This window comes from Podarcis liolepis (assembly GCF_965112155.1).
Source record: "Podarcis liolepis genome assembly, chromosome: 7".
Classification (NCBI taxonomy): Eukaryota; Metazoa; Chordata; class Lepidosauria; order Squamata; family Lacertidae; genus Podarcis; species Podarcis liolepis.
In genome coordinates, this window is record NC_139561.1 from 54,384,635 (window position 1) to 54,405,107 (window position 20,473).

The 20,473-nt window shown below is 53.8% G+C and overlaps 1 protein-coding gene across 1 annotated transcript; it reads right to left on the minus strand.

Moving 5' to 3' along the window:
- Nucleotides 1-440: 440 nt before the first annotated feature.
- LOC310712166 (serine/threonine-protein kinase SIK1-like) lies at nucleotides 441-16,982 on the minus strand. The gene is made up of 6 exons (XM_083514970.1): nucleotides 16,722-16,982; nucleotides 13,180-13,819; nucleotides 5,613-5,754; nucleotides 4,736-4,948; nucleotides 3,911-4,048; nucleotides 441-3,824 (listed from the first exon to the last, which is right to left on the minus strand). Exons 2-6 carry the CDS (start codon nucleotides 13,769-13,771, stop codon nucleotides 2,699-2,701), a joined length of 2,211 nt encoding a protein of 736 aa, XP_083371096.1. The 5' UTR covers nucleotides 13,772-13,819; nucleotides 16,722-16,982; the 3' UTR covers nucleotides 441-2,698.
- Between the last annotated feature and the right edge of the window lie 3,491 nt (nucleotides 16,983-20,473).

Here is a 20,473-nt window from a genome sequence, read left to right on the forward strand (position 1 = left end):
TCAGGCTGTGAGGAACCACCTCTCAGGCTTCAAAGGCGCCACTAGGCCTTTTGCTTCCAAGAGGCTCTGCCACAGCTTCTTTATTCTGTCCCACCTTTAGAAAGGGTCACCATTTAGTCCAAACTTCCCAATGCCAGCTGCCCTCCAGATGTTTGGGCGGCTGTGTTGGCTGCGAATTGTAACCCAAAACGTATGGAAGGCACCATGTTGGCGAAGGGCAGCTTCATGTGTTCGTAAGAGGCAAGGTGTGGAATTGCCGCCTCCATCACTGTCCCTTGTCCTATTCAGAGACACAAACTCTCCTGTGGCAGCAGCAATGTTGAAGGTGTAAAACAGCCACATGGGCCCCTCTAAAAGGCAGGATTGAAGTGGATTCCTCCTCCTGCTGCTCACACCCATTCCCACCCAACGTCCCCCTGAGGGAGGAAACACACAGGCGGTTCCAGAGTCCAGCACAGCCATTTTATTGGACTCCACTTGCTGCCTTAGATCCAGTCAGTGCACTTGATACAGAACCCAGCGGGAGCTCAGCAATCAAATCCCCAATTCATTTCTTGCCAGCAAGAAAGAAGGATGATAATAATAATAATAATAATAACAATAATAACATCATAATAATAATACACAGAAAGCTTATTTTCCTGGAAGAGTTTCAGAGAGAAGATGGAGGTTTTGGTGTAGGGCATAAATGGGGAGGCGGATGAGGATTGGCAGCACTTCAAGGGGGGGAAGGAGGGAGGAACGCAATGGGGAGGGGGGGTGCGTATATGATGTGCACACGTGCACACACACACACCAGCATGGCCAGAAGCCATCCTCTGTGGTGGCATCCTCCTCCTTTGGCCCTCCTTCATCCAGCCCACCCGAACTGGCAAAGTCCTTCAGGAGGACAGAAGAAAAAGAAGGGAAGGGAAGTAGGGGCAACATTGCTGGCAAACGGGAGCGGGGGGAGGGCAGGAACAGGCAGGGAGAAGAGCATGGCTAGTTGACTCCTAAAAAGTGCATTTGCTGCCTAGGGAAACCCCTGGGCTTGCGGGGGAAAGGGATACAGAGCCTTCTCTATGTTACATTAAAATAGACTATTCTTAAAAAATATTTCAATTGCTATAAAAACCTCACCTCTTCAGGCTTGGCGGAGCTGGGATGCTTTGGAAGAGAAATGCATGCGGCTCCTCGGGAAGCGGTCCAGGGGGACTGGCCAGAAAGAGGCAGGCAGTTCACAGCCAGATGCAGGGGCTCCTTCCAATGCACAGGCCAGCAGGGACTCAAACCAAGCAGCTAGTCCATAAGGGGCAGGGCGAAAACAACATGGATAGTGCTAACGGAGAGGGATGCCTTCATAAAGGCAAAGCAAGAGCCCCATCAGCACCCCTTCTGGACCCACACCCAGCAGTTAGGAAAGACCAAGAGGGGGGCGCTCTCAGCCCTGCCATGGGTGCAGTGCCACAACCTCAGTCACCTGGCCCACAGGAGAGGTGGTGAAATCAGTAGCCGCTTTTGGCATTGGTGCTCAGGAGTTGTCCTACCCCACTTGGTGTGTGTGTCTAATTTTTACCTCAGATTGGTGCTTGATCTGCACCTCCCCGAAGCCTGGCTCTGATTCTAAAATGGAGCTGGACTGGGAGGTGATGGGGTGGGAAGAGGCGGCCTCGGCCAGCCAACACTGTTGGACTCCTAGCCCAGGGAGGAGAAGAGGCAGCCAGGAGCCTTCCCTGGGCACCTGAAGAGGAGCTTGAGTCCAGGCCTGGGTCTGCTGCCCCTTTGCAACTACAAAGCTTGCCATGTCAGCTTAAAGCAAAGGCCGCCACTAGCAAATGCAGGCCAGAGTTGGCTTTTTGGTCCCTCCCTGGCAGGAAGGGGAAGCAGCATCCGGGAGCTCAGCTCAGACAGTCACAATCTGGGATGCCTCGACAGGCACAGCCAAGCAGCAGTTGGTGGCCGGGGCTTGGAAGCAGAGCAAAGGTGGCCGGGAGCAACGGGGCTTCCATCTGAGTTGGCCTTAGGGACAAGAAAGGCGGCCGTTGAAGCTGACCTGTTTAGGACAAGTAAACCTGCAGGGACCCACGTGGCAAGACTCACATGGGGAGCCTTGCTGGGGTGGTGGGAGAGAAAGGTTGCCCTTTGGCCACTGTAAAGGAGGTTGAAAGAATCTCCACCCACAACGCCTCTGTCAGCTTTAGGACCAGGGACATCCGTTTTGCCTCTGCGACAGGCACCCTTGGCCTCTAGCAGGGGGACATAGGAGGAAACAGGCCTCCCTAGACCCACTGGCCTCTCTCCAGATGAGCTGCCCCAGAGCTCCCAGCGGAATCGGAACTGCCGATTTGCTGTTGAGAAGCTCTGGGCACACAAACACCCACACCCTGGTCTTGGGTGGAGATTTAGGTTCAGCATGCAGTGAACTAGGGGGGGGGGCTGTGGCCTTTGGACAGCATCAGCTGGGACAAGGGGGGAGAGGGAGAGGAGCAGCCATTTGGTTCACCCGATTCAAGCAGATATACAGAGCGAGAGTCAAAATGCAATTCTCAGGCAGGCAGGCAGGCGAGTGGGCAGGATGGTGGCAGCCGTTCACTGGGAGCAGAGGATGATGGGAATGGAGCGACCCGAGGTCCTCTGGCTGGGGGCCTTGCCCTTTCCACCAACGCCGCCATCCCCCTCCTCGGCCCACATCCCTCTCTTTCAGATGCAGCCGCACGGCTCAGATGACATGGCAACAGTTGAACTGTCCCAGAGAGAGGAGGCTCTCCTTGGAGGCAGGCCGCATCCGGAACGCGAGGGCCTTCTCGCAGAGTGGGAACTGCAGGATCCGGTCCTTCAGGTTGGCGTTCTTGCCCTTGGCAGGGTCCAGCTTGATCACGTCTGCCAGGCCCTCACTGCCACTGCCGTTCCGGTGGCCGTCCTGCTTCGGCCTCTGGGCTGGTCCCATCTCAGGGCTTTTTTGGAATTGGCCTTCCGGGTCTGAGGCTGGGCTCATCCCAGCAGCTCTCTGGCCACAGCTGCCCTGAGCCAGAGTCTCATCGTCATTCCGTGGCCCGTGCTCTTTCTTCAAGAGTCTTTCTTCCTCCCCCTCTCCAGCGCCTCCTTTCCCTGGGGGAGTGTTGTTGTTGGCCTCTTCCTCCTTCCCTGGGGGCTGCTCCCTTTTGCCCACTGCCTCCAAGATGGCACTGCCCTTCCTCCTCTCCTCGCCGCCCATCCAAGAACTGCCTCTTGGGCCTCCTTCTGCTGGCATTTCTGGGCCCACCTCCTGTGGCAGGCAGAGGCTGCTGCCCACCTGAGTGCCCGTGCCTTCCTCCCGTTCGCCTTGCGGACTTGGAGGCCTCTGTGGCGCTGCCAGGGAGAGGCCACCCTCAGGCCCTTGAGGCTCCGGGCCACCACGGGCCTTGGGGAATCCTGGGCCGAGAGCCTTCCCTGTTTTGTTGTGGGACGCAAGACTCCGGCAGAAGAGCAAGGAAGCCTTGGCACTCTGGAAGTCGCTCATCTGCTCCTGGTTCAGGGAAGACGTCCTCCTGCGGAACAGGCCAGGCTTCCCCTCTTCTTCCTCCTCCTCCTCCTCTTCCTCCTCCGAAATCTGCTGAAGGGCGGGGGTGCTCTTGGCAATGGGGGTCTCGATGAGCGAGGGCCGGATCAGGGCTCTGATGGGCTGCCCGCACCCGTGGAAGCTGGAAGGTGACTCGTCCTCCCCCAGCGCAGAGAAGGACAGAAGGGACTTCCCAGAATGCTCTGCAAAGGCCTCCAGGGCGCTCTTGGTTGTGGGCAGTGGCTGAGGGCTTTTGCCTGCGGTGGGCAGCAGTTGGCCGGGGTCCCCCACAGTGCTGAAGGAGCTCCTGAGAGAAAGAGGCGAAAGGGAAGATGCTCAGAAAGCTGTGATAATGGTCAAAGCAAACCCCGGCCCAAGCAGCCCAAGACTTGCCTGCTCTGGACGTGCTGCGCCAGGTTGTAGGCCAGGCTGGCTCCAGGACTCTGCTTCTCCTGCTTCTCCCGCAGGATCCTCTCAGCCAGCAGGAAGTAGGTGGCCGTCACGTGGTTGTAGCGGTTGGCCTCCAGGGCTCTGTGCACAAGGGACGCAAGGGACAGAAGTCAAGAGGACCCTCGGAGGACCCTGCAAGGAGCATGTAGAGGTGATACAAGGGCAAAGGGGGTGGGGAGGGGGAAGCAGCTTCAACTCCAGGAAGGACAAAAGAGGCAAGATGCCAAAAGCCTCTCCTGGCAGAAAACCCCCAATGCTCAGAGGGCACTCACTGCCAACAGGCTCGTCTCAACCAATGAGATGCTTCAGGTCAAGGAGGACCAGCCTATCCCAGCCTGAGGCCCTCCAAGGTTTTGGACTACAACTCCCATCAGCCCCAGCCAGCACAGCAGTGCTGGAAGTGACAAGCACTGGCTGGGTCTGATGGGAACTGTAGTCCAAATAATCTGAAAGGCCTCAGTCAAGCCAAAGCTGACCCAACCCAGGAGCGAAGGCAGGTGGCTCCAGGGCAGAAGTCCTCCACATGAGGAGGACTGCTGCATCACGGCTGTTGCAGCCTTCCTTATGACTCTTGAGGAGAGCAGCCCACAGCATCTGGTGAGGGGTTAGGAAAGAGGGCAGGGCTAGCCTGAGGAGGCAGCCTCCAAAGCACTTACTTCTAAGTAAGTCCTCTCTCCCTGCTCCCCACCACCACCACTTTCCTCCCAGCCAACCAGAGCCCCGTCGGATGGAAATTCAGATTCCTCTTCCCACCCTTGGGAGACTCACTCCTGGATGGTCTCTCGGTCCGCAATGTTGCCGCACATCATGGCTTGGATGATGATGCCGTGCTCTTCCTCCGAGACCCGCCTGTGCGACGTCAAAGGCAGGAGGGAGCGGCTGGCAGGGGAAGGGTCCACACCTTGCAGCCACGGGTGGCTCTCAATCTGCTCCAAGGAGGCCCTCTTCTGGGGGTCCCGCTGCAGCATCTGGGCGATCAGGCTGTCCAACAGAAGGGGTGTATGGGGGGGGGGCAGAGTCAGGCGGAGGCCCTCAGATATCACATCTTACCTGCTCCCCTCCCACACAGATAGGCAGCACCAACCCATGGCAAGATCTCTTCCCACCCTATGTGTTCATGTGACTCTTGTCATTGCTGGTCTCTAAGTGGGGGCAGCCGGGTCCTACAGGGCCTGCTGCTGCCTGGAGCTCAGTCAGCCTTAGCCCCCCCCCCCTTCCTTCCCCACGGACAGAGGAAGCCTGGGACAAAGGGAGGAGCATGTGAAAGGGCACTGTGTCCCATCTCAGGCATGCCTGCCTGACCTCCCACAACATTCCCCACAGGGAACAGGCCCAGTCCCGGGGGAGGGGGGTTGAGGACAGAAGGATCTAGAACCCTCATTCTTCCCCAACCTTATGCCCGCTAGCGTCTACTCTACAACAACCATGCTGCTTTGGGCAGAGCCTGGAGGGCACAGGGTCAGCAAAGGGGCAGGGCTACAATCTGGGGCAGGTAACCCAGGTGCCTTCTCTCTGTCTGGAGGGCAGGAAGGAGGTGCACGACCCGGTTGCCACACCTGGTGAGGGCAAGTGGGGTGGTGGAGGAACGCCCTGCCTGCATGACAGGTGTGTGGGGAGTGAGTTGGGAGGGGGGGTCTGGTCGTACTCTGCACACTCAGAGGAGACATGAGGGGGGGTCTCGTAGCGACAGTCCAGGATCATGGTCAGCGTCTCGCTGTCGTTGGCTTCCTGGAAAGGCGGGTGCCCACAGACCAGCATGTACAGGATGACTCCCAGGCTCCAGACATCTGGAGAAAGACAGAAAGCAGGAGAGGAACAGTGATCATTGGCCTGAAATAGACCCGCACACAAGCACTCCAACAAGTTCTCGGCTTTCCACCACAGCACCACTTTGTAAAACTAAGGCTGCTGCGGAAAAGGCAGGTAGCCTCAATGCCACAGAACCGTGAGATGGATCAGAACCTCTCCTCAACTTCTACTGGATGTCTACTCAGTGTTCTATGGAGATCCTGCGAGTGTCAGACTAGGACCTGGGAGTTCCATGCTCAAACCCCCCCTTGGTGACCTTGGGCCACTCACTCACTCTCAGCCTAAACTCCCTCAGGGGGTTGTCGTGATGACAGAATTTGGAAAAGGAAAGCAAGTACACCGCCATGAGCTCCCTGGAGGGAAGAAGGTGGGGGATAAATGCCGTAAATGCAGGTGAGCGTTCCCAAAGTTCACCAGCCCACCTCAGTTCCACAGCCCGGAACCAAAACCTTCCAACTTTTCTTTGATTTTCTCACTGAGATCAAGCTCAAACAACAAGTGACATTAATTGCAAGCATTTGATGAGCTGCATGGGGCCTTATAGGGCGGGACCAGCACTTTGAACTTGGCCTTGCAGCAGCTTGGCAGGCAGTGCAAATCCCACAAGCAAGGCGTTTTATGCTAGGGGGTCATTTGCCCCCACAAGCCCCTTGGCTGCCAATGTCTGCACCAGCTGCAGCCTCCAGATCAGTCCCAAGGGTAGTCCTGCTTACACCTCATCCTGTATAATGTATACCTTCCAGCTCAGGACTAAGATGAAAAAAGGACCGGCACACCGTAAGCAAAAAAGCCTGTTATTTGCAAACCCCCCAAAAATGGGGGAAAGGAGAGAGGGGTGCCCAAGGACCTTGGCTGTCCTGGATTTGGGAGGGATGGAGGTGCAGGGCCAAGGAAGACGAGAGGAAAAGGAAGCAGCAGTGAAATGTGTGGAGGAGGCAACAGGAAAAGGCTCCTTCCATCGCCCTCTTGGCCTGAGAGCCAGAGCCCACCTTCCTGGTTGGATTCCAACTCCTCACCATCCTGGTGAATGGCTGGGATGCCAGCTGGAGGGAGGGGGAGCCCAACAATGTCTGGAGGGCCACAAATGATATTGTCTCTTGCCCCCTGCCCCCAACTCAAGAACCACCAAGATGAGCCCTGGGTTTGGGTTCTCTGCAGATGAGAGCAAGTTGGACTCTCCCAGCAGGGCTGGACAAGGCAGGGAAAGAAGGCAGCCTGGAGAGGGGGGCGGGCAAAGCTCTTGGAGGCAGAGGAAAGGAGGGGACAGAGCACAGATGGCCCAGGAGATAAGCAGTGCGGTGGGGGCCTCAAATCCTTTGGAGCATAATCGGCTCAGGCAAGCTCTTGGCAAGAGCTGTTTCTTCCGCCTCCTGCTAGGCGCTTCTGCCCAAGTGGGTCAAAGGACCCCAAGGCCACCCAGGGGACCTTTCCAATTTTACCCTTGCATGCCCACCAGATATGCCTAAAGCTGTTCCCCATCCCACCCAGAAAGACTGCAACTGCAGCAACCCTCTCCGTTGTTCTGGCTTTTAGGGGGCACTGCTAAGCATTTAAATTACTCGGGGCACAGTTCATAGCACGCACTTGCATCAAACTTGCAAGTGCCACTTTATCAACACCTCCAGGAAACTATGGTATGTGCCTGGGTCTCCCTAGCTCTGCACCCAGGTTTAAAAACTAGGGAGGGGGTGGTGGAAGGAACAGGAAATGTTGGGTCCTGCTATAAGAGAACTGAAACTCAGCCCACCCCCCACAACACCCTTGACAGCACACTGCCATTAGGTGGATCCTACAGAAAGTGGGGGCGATTGTCTACTGACAGTTGCAGGCAGGTCTGAGATCTGCGAGGGATGTGCGCAGAAGTAGGAGTGTTGTTGGGACACTCCCTGGTTTCAACAGAACAGGTTGCAGGAGTAGCACTGCCATGCTTGTTGAAAGAGACTTCTTACCTCCCTTTTCCAAATCAACAAGGAGAGAGACAGTAATGGGAAGTAGTCACAGAATATCTCTCTCTCTCTCTCTCTCTCTCTCTCTCTCTCTCTCTCTCTCTCTCTCATGTGTGTGTGTGTGTTTGTGTGTAAATCTCAGGGTGGAGAGGTGGCTGTAATATTAAAAACACCCACTCTCACTGTACAGCCTTCAGCTGTGGAGTGAGCCATCTCTCCTCCTACCAGCAGCATCTGAAGGGCACATGAAGGTCCTTGGAAAGCAAAGGCTTCTCCTCCTCAGGTTTTTATTATTGTATGGGTTTCTGGTTTTTTTAATGGTGAATGAATATTCACACAACTATCTGTGCATTCATTGCAACAATCATCATCATTCATTATTATCAGACATGGGGTCCCTTTGGTGTCATCACAGGTGCTCATCGCCACCACTGGGACTTGCTTTCTTTTGCAGAGCTAGGCCCTGGGGAGGAAAGGGCCCCTGAAATCAGCAGAGCCAGAGGCCCTCCTTCAAAGCAGATGCCTGAGAGGCTGCACATGGACACACCCACCCAGACTTCAGGGCCCTACAGCATAGCTATGATCTTTCCCTTCCAGACCAGTGTAAAGGCTGGCTATCTGGCTAATTATTCCAGGAGCAGAATGTTGGCACTTGCAAGGGAGATGCAGGCAGGGAGAGGGCTGCCCTTGCCACTCCATGGTGCCCCAGAAGTAGTTCAGGACTAGGGAAGCCCCTCCCTGCAGTGAGGAAGGCAGCAGTGCCTGAGGCAGAAGGGTGCTCTGGAATGCTGATGCAAGACTGAAACCGAATGCTTAACAAAGAGAAGCAGAAGTGTGGACGAGCCCATAAAGAGAGGGGCTTTGGGTGTGAGGGGCATGCGACTCCAGTGGCCTCCCCATCTCTACCACATCCTGTTCTTAACTGGCTAGGCTGCTTACAGCAAGTGGGTTCCCGCAGTTATTCTCAAATCCCTGTCAGCATGTGCTGACATTTGCAGTTGCCACATGGTGGGAATGAGGTGGACCTTGGACAGCCGACGGGGTGTGTGCGTCCACCACTTGTTACTGCAAGCAAGACTTGTTTGCCCACAAACCAATGACCCCATCGGTCAACCCAACTCCAGCCCACTCCCCCCACCCTCCAGCAACGGGCTGGGGCCCCAGGACCAGCTGTAAGTCCCTTCAATACAGGAAGCGAGGAAGCCACTTCTAAAAGGGGATACTGACAAGGGGCAAGGTGTCAATCTGTCTCACTTTCACACACATACACTGAGCTAGGACACAGGGACTCCAGGAAAAAAGCCCCCACCCCCTCCAGTTGCTGAGAACTGTGGAGCCAGGCCTTGCTTCGTCCACACATTTGCCTCAGTTTGACGGCTTGGCTGTGAAGAAAAACGAGAGGTTATCTCAGGCCCCTACACAGCCGGCTTTAAGAGGAGACAGGAAGCAGGAAGCAGACTGCCAGCATAGAGGAGCAGCCGCTGCTCCAAGGGTGCTTATAAATAGCAGCCGAAGGGGTGCTGCTATGCAGTCAAGGTCCTCGTTGCTGCAGGTGGCCAGGAGGGGGAGCAGCAGGGAGGAGAAATCAGCCACTGGGGGACTTGAGGGTGGGGTGATGCATGCACAGGGGGCGGGGGCAGAGAAGGAGAACACCAGCTGTTCTGAAACAGAGCATTTTCCTTCTAAGGAGCAGAGCAGCAAGTTGCTGTTCACGGGTAGCTGGGCTCCCAGCAGTCAGGGGCGTAAAGAAAGTTCTCAGCTGGCATGAGGGCTTGCAGCTGTCTGTAACGTAGTCAGGGCCCTCAACTAAAGGGTAGAAGAAGGAGGAAGTGGATGCAAATCTGCAACGTTCTCAGAACAGGCACATGGCCTCAAAGGTGCAGGATGCTGCGATTTCAGCTTTTGGTTCCTCTTGGAACTTTGCATTAAGATTTGTATATGGTTGAAGAGGCAACAGGCGCTGCTCACACAGACATCAACCCCACTGCCCTCATGTTGTCATATCTGGTATCTTTATGTGCACTGCGACCAGCAAAACCAACACACACACACACACACACTTCACAAACACCCCCTGCAAAGCCCAGGGGCTAGCAAGGCCATGAGCTCCCCTGGAGGCAGCAGGGTGAAACCTAGAGCATCTTGCACTGGCTCAGCTCCAAAGAGCACAATAGGCTCAATGAGAGAAGCAGCTCCATTCAGCTCCAGTCCTGTTCTCACTGGGCCAGTCTTCCCATTAGGCAGAGCGAGTGGGGCCACAGATGCAGCAGCAGCTCCCTGGCTCTTCCACCTGAGGCCTCCACTTTTGCCAATCCCCTTTGGGTGCCATCCAGACAGAGCTCTCTGTGCAGCCTTGTAAGCTAGCTCTGCTGCCCTCCTGCGCAGTGGAGAACAGGTGGAAGGAAGAGTCGGCTGCCGCTGCTCTGAGCAGCTCCTGTGTGTGGCGTGGGAGGGTGCCACAGGCAGCAGGGTGCCTTGGGCTGCCAACCCTGTGGTTCTTGGTGTCCTCTTTCAAACCCAAACCAAGTGTAGCTCAATGGCTCAGTTGCCCCATTTGAGGAGACGAGCACAGCAGGAACCCACCATGGCATCCTTCTCAAGCCTTTTAGGGATCCCACTGGCCTCAAGCTGCTGGATGAACTCTCTTGCAGGCTAGGAAGCTGTCACCTTTCACAGTTTAGTGTCTGCCTAGGCAGAGGGCTCCCTTTGTACACTGCAGGATGGGGATGTGCACTGCTCAACAAGCATCTTTTTGCTTCACGCATGGTAGAAATGTTAGGGTGGGAACAGGGAAAAAGGCTTCCCAAAGCTGCAGAAACCTTTCCAATTTTCCAGCCCATTCTCAAGGCTTCTGGCCTCCTGGTCAGTGGACCAGTTTGGCAAGCTGCAGAAATGGCTGGCTCTCATACGCACACAGCTTGTTATTTCCAGAGCCTGAAAGAGCCATCCCTGGCTGTCTGAAGTAGTGGCCATTCTCCTCCTCATGGTTCCGTGACCATTGAAAAAACAAAACAAAACACTCTGCTGGGCAGGCAGGAAATCCCACCCATTTCCCTCTGACCTCACCTCTTCCTTCCCAAAGCACCATTTCTCACTTCCCAGGTCAAGCGGCTGCCTTGGCAAAGGAAAAAGAGGAGGGGGGCAGGAAGGATGGAGCAAAGGAAGCAGGCGAGGGTGCTCAGGCCCTCTGGCAACAACTGTCTAAGAAAGGCTGCAAAATGCCAACAATCCAGCCCTGTTCAAGGAGTGGGAGAGGCAGTCAGAACAGCAGTCTCTCTCACCCCCTCTCTTTCTAGAAGCAGCTAATCCAACCCCCCCTCCCCTCCGCAATTTACTGAACAGCACCACAGGAATGGTAAGAGAAAACCAAGCAAATGCCACAGGTGACTCACAGGGCTCCCTACAAACACACACACACTGTTCTGCTGCAGGCTACCAGGGTGCCCTGCATGCCAAGGAGCAGCATGGCATGAAAAGGGCAGCAGCTGATGGGGCAAGGCCACCAGCAGACCAGCAGGCCAAGGGTCAGCTGAGCAACAGGGTGTGAGGCCCAACAGGCCTGTGTGCCCTGTGCTGTGCAGCCCATGCTCTGGGTCACAGGAGGGTGCAGCCATGGGGATGCCAGCCGGGAGAAGGCACAGCCTGGAGGCAGGCTCTGCACCTGTCAACAAGCTCTGCTCTTTCCTGCTAGCAGCCGCAACCAAAAGTTCTAAGCAGGCAAGCAAACAGGCATACACACACACACACACACACACACAAACCTCCCTCTCACTCACCACATCCTGCCCTGCCTAGGCCTCTTCTCTAGCTCAGGCAGTCTTTGGAGGTGGGGAGGGGGTCTGGCCAGGCACACAACTCACACTAGACATTTATTCCTGGCTGGGCCCTCACTCGCCTCCTCTCTTGCAATCCTACGGAAGCAGTCACCAAGAATGGCCAGATATTGTTGAACCCGAGTCAAGCTACCTGTTGCCAACATGAGACTCAAGCCAAGTTGGAGGGCTCAGAAAAGAACAGGATGGGTGAGTGATTACTTCCTTCAGCAGCCCCCCCCCCATGCCTGCCCCCACCCTTTAAGGGAAAAGGCCACAACACCAAACCATCCTGGGCCTACATTGTAGACTGTCATCATTTTGCTTCCTTTGGCTCTGGGGGTTGTTTGTTCATTAACATTGGAGATTTTTGAGAATCAGAAAATGACCTGAATTTTTGCAAGACTGATCATTATTCAGTATTCATAGATTCATTCTGGATGGTATTGCATCATGCACCATAGTGAAAATCCTTTTTTTTTAAATGGGGAAGAGGGTTCTGTTTGTTCTCTGTTTTGAAATAATCCATACCTTCTCCTCTAAATGTATTTACAGAGATTGAATTAACCACCAAAATGGTGACAACATGGCAGAAACTTCTATCCTCCTAACCTTTATCTATTGCCCATATTTTGAAGGCTGACTGCCCTTTTCAAAATCTGGGGAGGGCAGCACAAGTTCTCCTATTACAACTTGCAGATATACTACAAATGTTGCTGCGTTGTTGTTCCACTGTGGAATCCGTGTGGGCAATGCCACATTTAGAGAATATATTTATGTCCTACACAAACACAACTACTGACATTGGATTAAACTCCACCCTAATATGTCAAAGGCTCATGATAATCCAAGGCCGAAAGATGAGCCCTGCTGGATCACACCAAAGGGCCATTTCATGAGCTTGGCCTCTTGCTTTCTCTGTCAAATCCACAAGGACATGAAGGCCTCCCTCTGTTGTGGCATAGCTCCAGCCTCTGGTATCAGGTGTTTTGGACTACTACTCCCATCAACCCCAGCCAGCATGGCCATTGACCAGGGATGATGGAACCTTTAGCCCAAAACATACCAGAGGGCAGGTTGGCAAGCCAGAGAAGGCTGGATAGCTCAGTTGGTTAGAGCATGGTGCTGGTAACACCAAGGCTGCAGGTTCAATTTCCGTATGGGAGAGCTGCATACTCCTGCACTGCAGGGGGTTGGACTACATAATCCTCAGAGTCCCTTCCAACTCTACAATTCTTCTAGGCCTTTTATGACGTCATCTGGTCTCCCCAAAGGACCAAGGCTTTTGTGTGGCAAGCCCTGTCCTGCGAAACTCCACACCTGGGGAAGCATAGCAGAAACTGTCCCGGCTTTCTCTCTGGTCTTTTGATAACTGCATTGCTGGGGCAGGCCTTCAGAATAAACGTTTTTCTTTTAACCAACCAGCATTCTCCAATGCTTTTAATTATGTTTTATACATGTTTATAGACTGTTTTGTGTATTTTACATGCCGTAAGCCGCCTTGCTATATTTTTCGAAAGAGCAGGTTATCCAGCTTCAAATAAAATAATAAATAAGGTGCAGTAGGTCTCAGGGTGTCCCTCTCTGCCTCTTGCCAACTCTTCCCCCTTCAAAGGGCCACCAGAGCCCCCCCTCCAGCTCTTACCGACAGCAGGAGCATCGTATTCGTCCCCCAGCAGGATCTCTGGGGCAGAGTAGGCCAAGGAGCCACAGCTGGTGGTTAGCATGGTGCCTGGCTGGAAGCAGTTGCTGAAGCCAAAGTCTGTGAGCTTCACCACGCCCTGCTCTTGGAAGAAGACCACATTCTCGGGCTTGAGGTCCCGGTGGACCACGTGGAGGCGGTGGCAGTAGGAGATGGCGTGGACAATCTGGGCGAAGTAGTGCTTGGCCTTCTCCTCCCCCAGGCCTCCCTCATGCTGCATGATGTGATCGAACATATCCCCGCCGTCGCCCAGCTCCAGGATGAGGTAGAGCTTGGCGTGGGTGTCGATGACCTCATACAGGCGGACCACGTTGGGGTGCTGCACCAGCTTCATGCAGCGGACCTCTTGCAGGAGGTGAGCGGCCGCCCCGCCATCCAGCTTGCTCTTGTCAATCACCTTGACAGCCACCCGCTCCCCCGTGAAGACATGCCGGGCCAGCTTCACCACCGCAAAGTGGCCCTTGCCCAAAGTGCGCTCCAGGTCATAGAGGCCAGCAATCTTCCCTTCCGAGAAAGCCCGGGCGCCGGCAGCCATGTCCACAACAGCCTCCGCCTCACAGGAGTCTCGGCATGGAGGTGGGGGCTGCAAAGAGAAGACGCAGAGTGAATGGAGGGAGGGGAAGCCTTCTCTATGGCCCTCTTCAAGCACACGACATGGGAGGGAAAGGCTTTCAGGAATTTTGGGACTGCAAAGCGTATCCTAAAGGAGCCCTGGCCCAGAGGACTCATGCAAGCAAGCCAAGCCTTACAGGTTCCTTACGAATCTGCACATTTCTACTCAAATTGGCATTGGCACCTTTCAGCTGAAAAGCCTAGTGGCAGCGTGGCAGATGAAGGTGATCGACTACATGGAATTGGCAGAAATGACTGGCAGAATCCGAGACCAGGGAGAAGAGTTGGTGAAAGAAGACTGGAAGAAATTTAAAGATTATTTACAGAAATATTGTAAAATTATTGAATGTTAGAAGGATGTTGGATAGAAACTAAGGGGTTTCCAGCTGTAATGCTTTAGGAGATACGGGGAAAAAAGGTTTATAAATGGGTAAAAGCTTAATGGTAAGTAACAAATTGAAGTGGAATACAAAGAAGGGAGGTATGAGGAGGTCTGGGGAAATAAGCGTAAGGAAGATATGTTATGGAAAATTATTTGTTTTTTAACTGTTTTTATGTTGTATTTTGTTTCTTTTATTTTTTTTTCATTGTTATATTTTAAAAAACTTTAATAAACATCTTTTGAAAAAAAAAGAAAAGAAAAGCCTAGTGGCAGCGAGAGGGACAGCAAAAGCCATGCCCTGGCCTTCATCTGAGGGGCTGATACAGCTTCCTCAGACTGTTTCGGTGATGCCACTGCCCCTCCTCGATACATTCTGGAACCAATCCTTTTTTTTGATGACAGCCCTGCCACACAGAAATGCTCACCACAGTTAAAAAAGGAATACACATTTCAGTAAGAAAAAGGACCGATTTTAAGATGTTTCCCACAGACACTTTACATACATTTCCTAAACAATGAGGCTAATCCAGCTGCTAACCCATATTAAGGGGGCTGCCAGATGGTCAGTATTTTGCAGGAGACACCCAAGCACAAACCAGAAAGAGAAGTTTATACAAGGAAAGAGAATTCAAGAGCTCTGTCACCTGAGCACAACAAACACTTTAAGAAAGGATCTTGACTTTCTGTGGTTTGGAAAGTGACCGGGGGGGGGGGGATGCACTGGAAAGCTGGGGGAGGACAAATGATCAATGGGAAGCTGTCTTTAAACTCCTCAAGCAAACCAGGGTAAGGGGATGATGAACTGACTGGAGACAAACCCACTGTGTAAAATTTGTGCAGGAAATCACAAAGAAAGCCTAAAAGGGCCCCAGTTGACAGCTAAAGGGTGTTCCTCACTGTCTCAACCAGGCCTTGCAACACTTGGCTGATCTCATTTAGTGTTCCTGGCTCCCCCACCACCACTAAAGCAATAGCCTTATTAAAAAATATATAAAAATAAAATATTTATATACCACTGTATCATAAGAAAAATCAAAGCAGTTTACAATAATATCACTACAGAACTGAAACAAAATTTAGAATCGAAGACCAAGTATTTATTATGGAAAGAGGTGCTCTTAATAGCCTGCAAATGCAACCTGGCATCATAGGAAACTTTTCAGCAGGCATTTAAAGGCTGAAGCCAAAGGGGCACCAGCGGAATCTCTCCTGGCAGAGCCTGGCACTCCAGGCTCTATTTCACTTGCTGTCAGATAAGCCTCACCAACTCAGGAGACGCCAACAACACGCCTGCAAATGATGCCAGGGAGCTGGGATCAGAGGGCTCAGGATGTCCCTGGAGTACCCCAGCCCTACGTTGTGCAGGGCTTCAAAAGTTAACACAAGGGCCTGAACCCAGCTGGGCAGGAACTGGGCAGCCATCACAGGGTCCTTCTTGCAACCAGCAGCCATGACAGGATGGGAGAGAGAGCAAAACCTGGGGAGTCGTTCCGGGATTTGCACCCGATTGGGGTTTCTCTTCTCCTTTTTCCAGGCTGGCTTCTCTCGGCCTTGGCGCAGTCACCCCGTCTCTAAAGAAGATAGAAATTAAATCCGCCTCCCCCCCACCGCCCGCAAGGAGGCCTAAGAGCAGCTGGCTTTTAATCAGGCGGGGACGGACCCATTGCAAGCTCGGAAAGGGGGGTCCCGGCGACACTGCGCGTCCCCGGCCAAGGTCTAACCCGCCGGCGACACCAGGCTCCTACATCCTAACCAAGTGATTTTGGCAAGGGGCTGTTTGAATAAGAAGATTGCGGGGGGCGGACACTAGTCTTTCTCTTGCAAGTGGATTTTTATTTTTATCTCTCCTGATTGGGGGAGGGAGGGGGTTGATCGGCTTGCGGAAGGTCCGCAGCATATCCAGGTCGCCTGGGGGAGCCGCTGCCCAGCACCCGGAGCCAGGGGGACCCCGATGGCCCGGCTCGCCTGCGGGCGCCCTAAACCTGCCTGTGCCTGCTGCAGGACGATCATGCGGCGGGAGAAAAGCCGTGCGGGTGGGGGGAAGCTCTGGTGGGGGCCGCCCCAGGACTTGCTGTGCAGGGCCATAGCGGGGATGGCGAGGGGGGGCGCCTGCCCAGCGACAAGGAGCGGGACGGAGTTGCTGCCCACCCCCTAGCTGCCAGGATGGGCCGTGCGCAGAGTGCCCCTGAGCGCGTGCAGAGTGCCCCTCTTCCCGAGGCGCCTCCCGGGGCTGAGTCGCTCTCGGGGCGCCAGTTTAGAAGTCCCCGCCGACTCGGGGTAGTCGGTGCAAGGCGAGGGGCAGGCGGAGCCCGGCAAACAGAGAGGGGGCGCTGCTGCCACCGCTGCAGCTTCGGCCTGCTCCTGCTCCTGGTCGTACTGAAGATCGGGGGGGGGGGCATCGGGGGGATCTGCAAGGGGCCGGAGCGATGGACGTGGGGGGAGGGGGTCTATCCGGAGAGGCTTTGCTCCACAGGCCCTCGAAGCCACTCACCGGGCGGGCGACGCGGCTCTTCTTCCTCCTGCTGCTGCTACTGCAGCTGGTGCTCCTCGGGGCGGGCGGGAGTTCCGCGGGCGGCGGGTGACGTCAAGGAGCTCCGCGGCGGCTTCTTAAAGGGGCTCGAGACGCGAGGGGAGCCGATCCAGAGCAGCCGCGGAGCAAGAGAGCGGAAGGAAGAGGGAGGAGAGCAACAGCGGCCGCAGCGCCCCCGCTCCCGCATCTCTTATCCGGGCTCCGCTCAGCTCGCCTGCCAGCTTGCAAACAGGCGGCGGGGGGGGGGGGTTTGAGGATCAACATCATCCCTCGTAGGAGGGCACGCAGATGGTTACAGGCGCTCAGGGCACCGCAAAGAAGCAAAGCCCCCCATCCCCAGTCCAGATGGGATTTGAGTTTCAAATGCGAATCGGCACATGCTCAGAGGCATGGCAAAACCCTATTTTGTCGATCTGTTGCGCCAACGTCTCAGAAACGTAGTAGAAGCCATTGGAGAGCACTTGGTGGCCCAAGCAACACTTTTGGGGAGGGTCTCGCAGGGGGTCTTGCTTGTGGACCTTCCCAGGCTCTCCACGGGCTAATCGTAGGATGGGAAGGGGCTGATTTAGAGCGGCCTGCGGGTGGCATCTGGGGCCTTGCCATTGGAGCTAGACACAGGACCCCCTTGCTTAGATCCTGAGCGGGCAAAGCGCCAGTTCCGAAAGTCCAGCCGAACCGAGAGCGCCTCGGGCTTCCCTTATATTTGGGTTGCCTCCTTCCCCCATTCTGTAGTCCCAGGGAAAGGGAGGAAGGAGGGAGTCCCTGCAGCTACTGGCCCCCCCCCCAACACACACACACATTGTGGCCCTAATTTGAACTGCAGATCCCAGGAGCTGCTTTTTACCCTTCAGCAAACTTGTCATAGGCGCATGTGCCGCCGCCGCTTGACATGTGCACACCTCTGCTTCACTGCCTCTTGGGTTTTCAAATCAGATGGCAGCTGGTTTGAGAGGAGCGCTTTATTTCCCAAGAAGCTGCATGATACCGATGGATTGTGGCCAACAACCTCATGTGTGTGATTGCATGGATTCTACAAGTCCTCTTCCTCCCCAATGCAGTATTATGTATGATTATTCTAAAGACTTGGGTGGTATGGGAATGCACTCAGCACAAGGGCAAAATAAAATCTATTTTTTTATGTGGTTCATTATAAGAACTGGAGTCTGTGTTTACATGGTGGAAACTGTTATGAATGCAGAGAGGGAGGTGGGCAGGATCCGTCCACTACATTAAGTTAAACTTGGGAACCCTCTAGGTTTGGAGAGGGTTGGGCTGCCTCAGAGCTTCTCTGCCTGCAGCGCGCAAAATATGTGACAAATGTGCTATCAATTCACAATCATATGAAAACAGAGCTATGAATATGACATAATATAAACTGAGGCCACATAAAATCAAAACAAAGATGGTTTGGTTAGCTTCTATGATCTGGAACAAGCTAGACCACCTCTTGGTGATATGTGGTATGCCCTGGAGGAGCAGAATTATAGCACCTGCCTTTCTATATATAATCAGTTACGCCTGACTTGATATACCCTGGAGCATGAGGACCTCACAAGTATCCTGGCTGCAGGCCTTGGTGTTGAAAAAAACACCCATTGCTTCCCATCAAGCCCCAAGATCCTCAACAGTGCCTCCAAGTGCACCTCAATCTGAAGTGCAGAGGAGAGGGGCGGGGAGGGAGGGAGGAGGCCCTTCTCAGCATTAGCCCCCACCCCTGTGATGGAACGTTTTCCCTAAGGAGGCTTTTGGTGCTTCTGCTGGTGGCTTCTTTGGCACCTGGCAAGACTTTTCTGTCCACCCAGGGAATTCTTTCACATTTTCAGTAAGCTTTGTGCAAAGCTGATAGTGGCGTTTTGCTTCTGCTTTTATCATGTCTCTGTCTTGTGGTTTTAGCTTTTATGATACCGTTTTAGCTCTCCATAGAGATCAGATGAATTTGTGTGTAGTTAGTTGTTATACTTTTTAATATGTGTTTTGGATTCCATGGGAGCATTTTCCAGCTGTATTACTTGTAATTTTTGATGGTTGTGATTGGTTTTCAACTTTTCTGGGGCAAATGCAACTCAACAAATGCAACTCAACAAAGAAACATCACCCTCACCCACTGTTTTGTGACTTCACTTGATTGACAGCTGCAATATTCTTGGGGTGGGACTGCCTTTCAAGGCAGTTCAAAAATCTCAGGTACTAAATATGTGCAAAATGCAGGAGCAAGCACAGGAGACAGGGGGCAGGAGCCTGACAGATGGAGATGGTGCACACAGAGAAGTGCTGGTTGTGGTTATCACATGCCCTGAACCCAACAGCTGAGCTTTCCCTGGCCCCTGTCCTCTCTCAAAGCTCTCAGTCTTCTTCAAAGGCCAGCCTATGTGGGTCAGCAATTAAAAAAAAATTGGTGGCAGTGAAGTTAACTCTTTATTCAAAGAACCCAAAGCAGTGCAGGCCTTGTGATCCCAGCAACTCTTCCCAGTAGGTCTTGCTCCAATGAGGCAGTTGTGAGGACTGAAGGTCCCCGCTTTCCCACAGCTGCCTAAGTCCCTTCCTCTCCAGGGTATTTTCTAAGCATTTGGAGGCTGCGTCTGCACGCAACCAATTTCTCCTCTGCCCTCTTCATTTCTCTGCGTGTTCTGGGATACCCGGGGAGAGGGGAGCCGGTAGCAGGAGGGGGAGATTCCCTGGACTCTTCAGCAGCCAGCCTCATCTCCATCTCCTGGCCCTCCTCCTCTCTAGCCTCTGAATCAGGACTGCTCTCTGCCACAGCTTCTTCCTCCTGCTCACTAAACCCTGTTGCCTCTTCAGCTTCTGACACCTCCTGCACCCCGTCTGCTCCTTCCTCTGGTCACTAATCATCAACCTGCCACTAATCCCCTGGCTCTGGCCTTCTCCCCCTAGGGCAGGGGTAGGCAACCTAAGGCCTGTGGGCTGGATTGCCTTCTCAACCCGGTCCGTGGATGGTCTGGGAATCAGCGTGGTTTTTACATGAGTAGAATGTGTGCTTTTATTTAAAATGCATCTCTGGGTTATTTGTGGGGCATAGGAATTTGTTCATTCCCCCCCCCCCCAAAAAAATATAGTCCAGCCCACCACATGGTCTGAGGGATGGTGGACTGCCCCACAGCTGAAAAAAGGTGCTGACCCCTGCCCTAGGGGTTCCCTTGGGGGTTCCCCAGCTGGTGCCTCCTACCACTCATCTGCATCCAGCCAGTCCACGACAGCCTAGCACCTTGCAACCCTGGTGCTTCTTTGCCTGGGCAGCACAACTCAGCACTGCCAAAGGTACAAGAGGGTGCAGGGAAGGGATTGTGATTTCTGGCACAGAGAGCTGACCAACTCATATTGGCTCCTCAGGTTAACTTTGCCACATTTTCCGCCCAGTTAGAGTGAATAAAATAAATGTTCAATAGAAAAAGCAGTTGCAACTTGTTCTGTAAGGAAGAATTGTCTGAGCTGTGCAGGAGAACTAAACAAAATGTGGTTCCTGCTACTGCTCTAGACAGAACCCCTGGCAAAACTTCTTTCCGGCAGGGGTGGGTGAGAGCAACAAAAGAGGATTTAGAGGGATCTTCTGCAGCTTGTATCAACTGCTGAGCCCCTCTTCTTCCTCCTGCATATAGTTTTATTTGTCATCTCTCTCTCTCTCTCATACATTCTGCCTGCACTTCCTGCCTTCTGGGTCATTTCCTCAGTCTACTGAGGTAGCTTCATTTGCCCCA

What these genes read in the sequence shown, in the direction of transcription:
- LOC310712166 (XM_083514970.1), bottom strand. Translation starts at nt 13,771, where the DNA reads ATGGCTGCCGGCGCCCGGGCTTTCTCGGAAGGGAAGATTGCTGGCCTC. An exon ending in GACCGAGAGACCATCCAGGA is followed by an intron (nt 4,049 to 4,735) that starts GTGAGTCTCCCA and finishes CCTTGTGCACAG; the next exon opens with AGCCCTGGAGGCCAACCGCT. An exon ending in GCGCAGCACGTCCAGAGCAG is followed by an intron (nt 3,825 to 3,910) that starts GCAAGTCTTGGG and finishes TCTTTCTCTCAG; the next exon opens with GAGCTCCTTCAGCACTGTGG.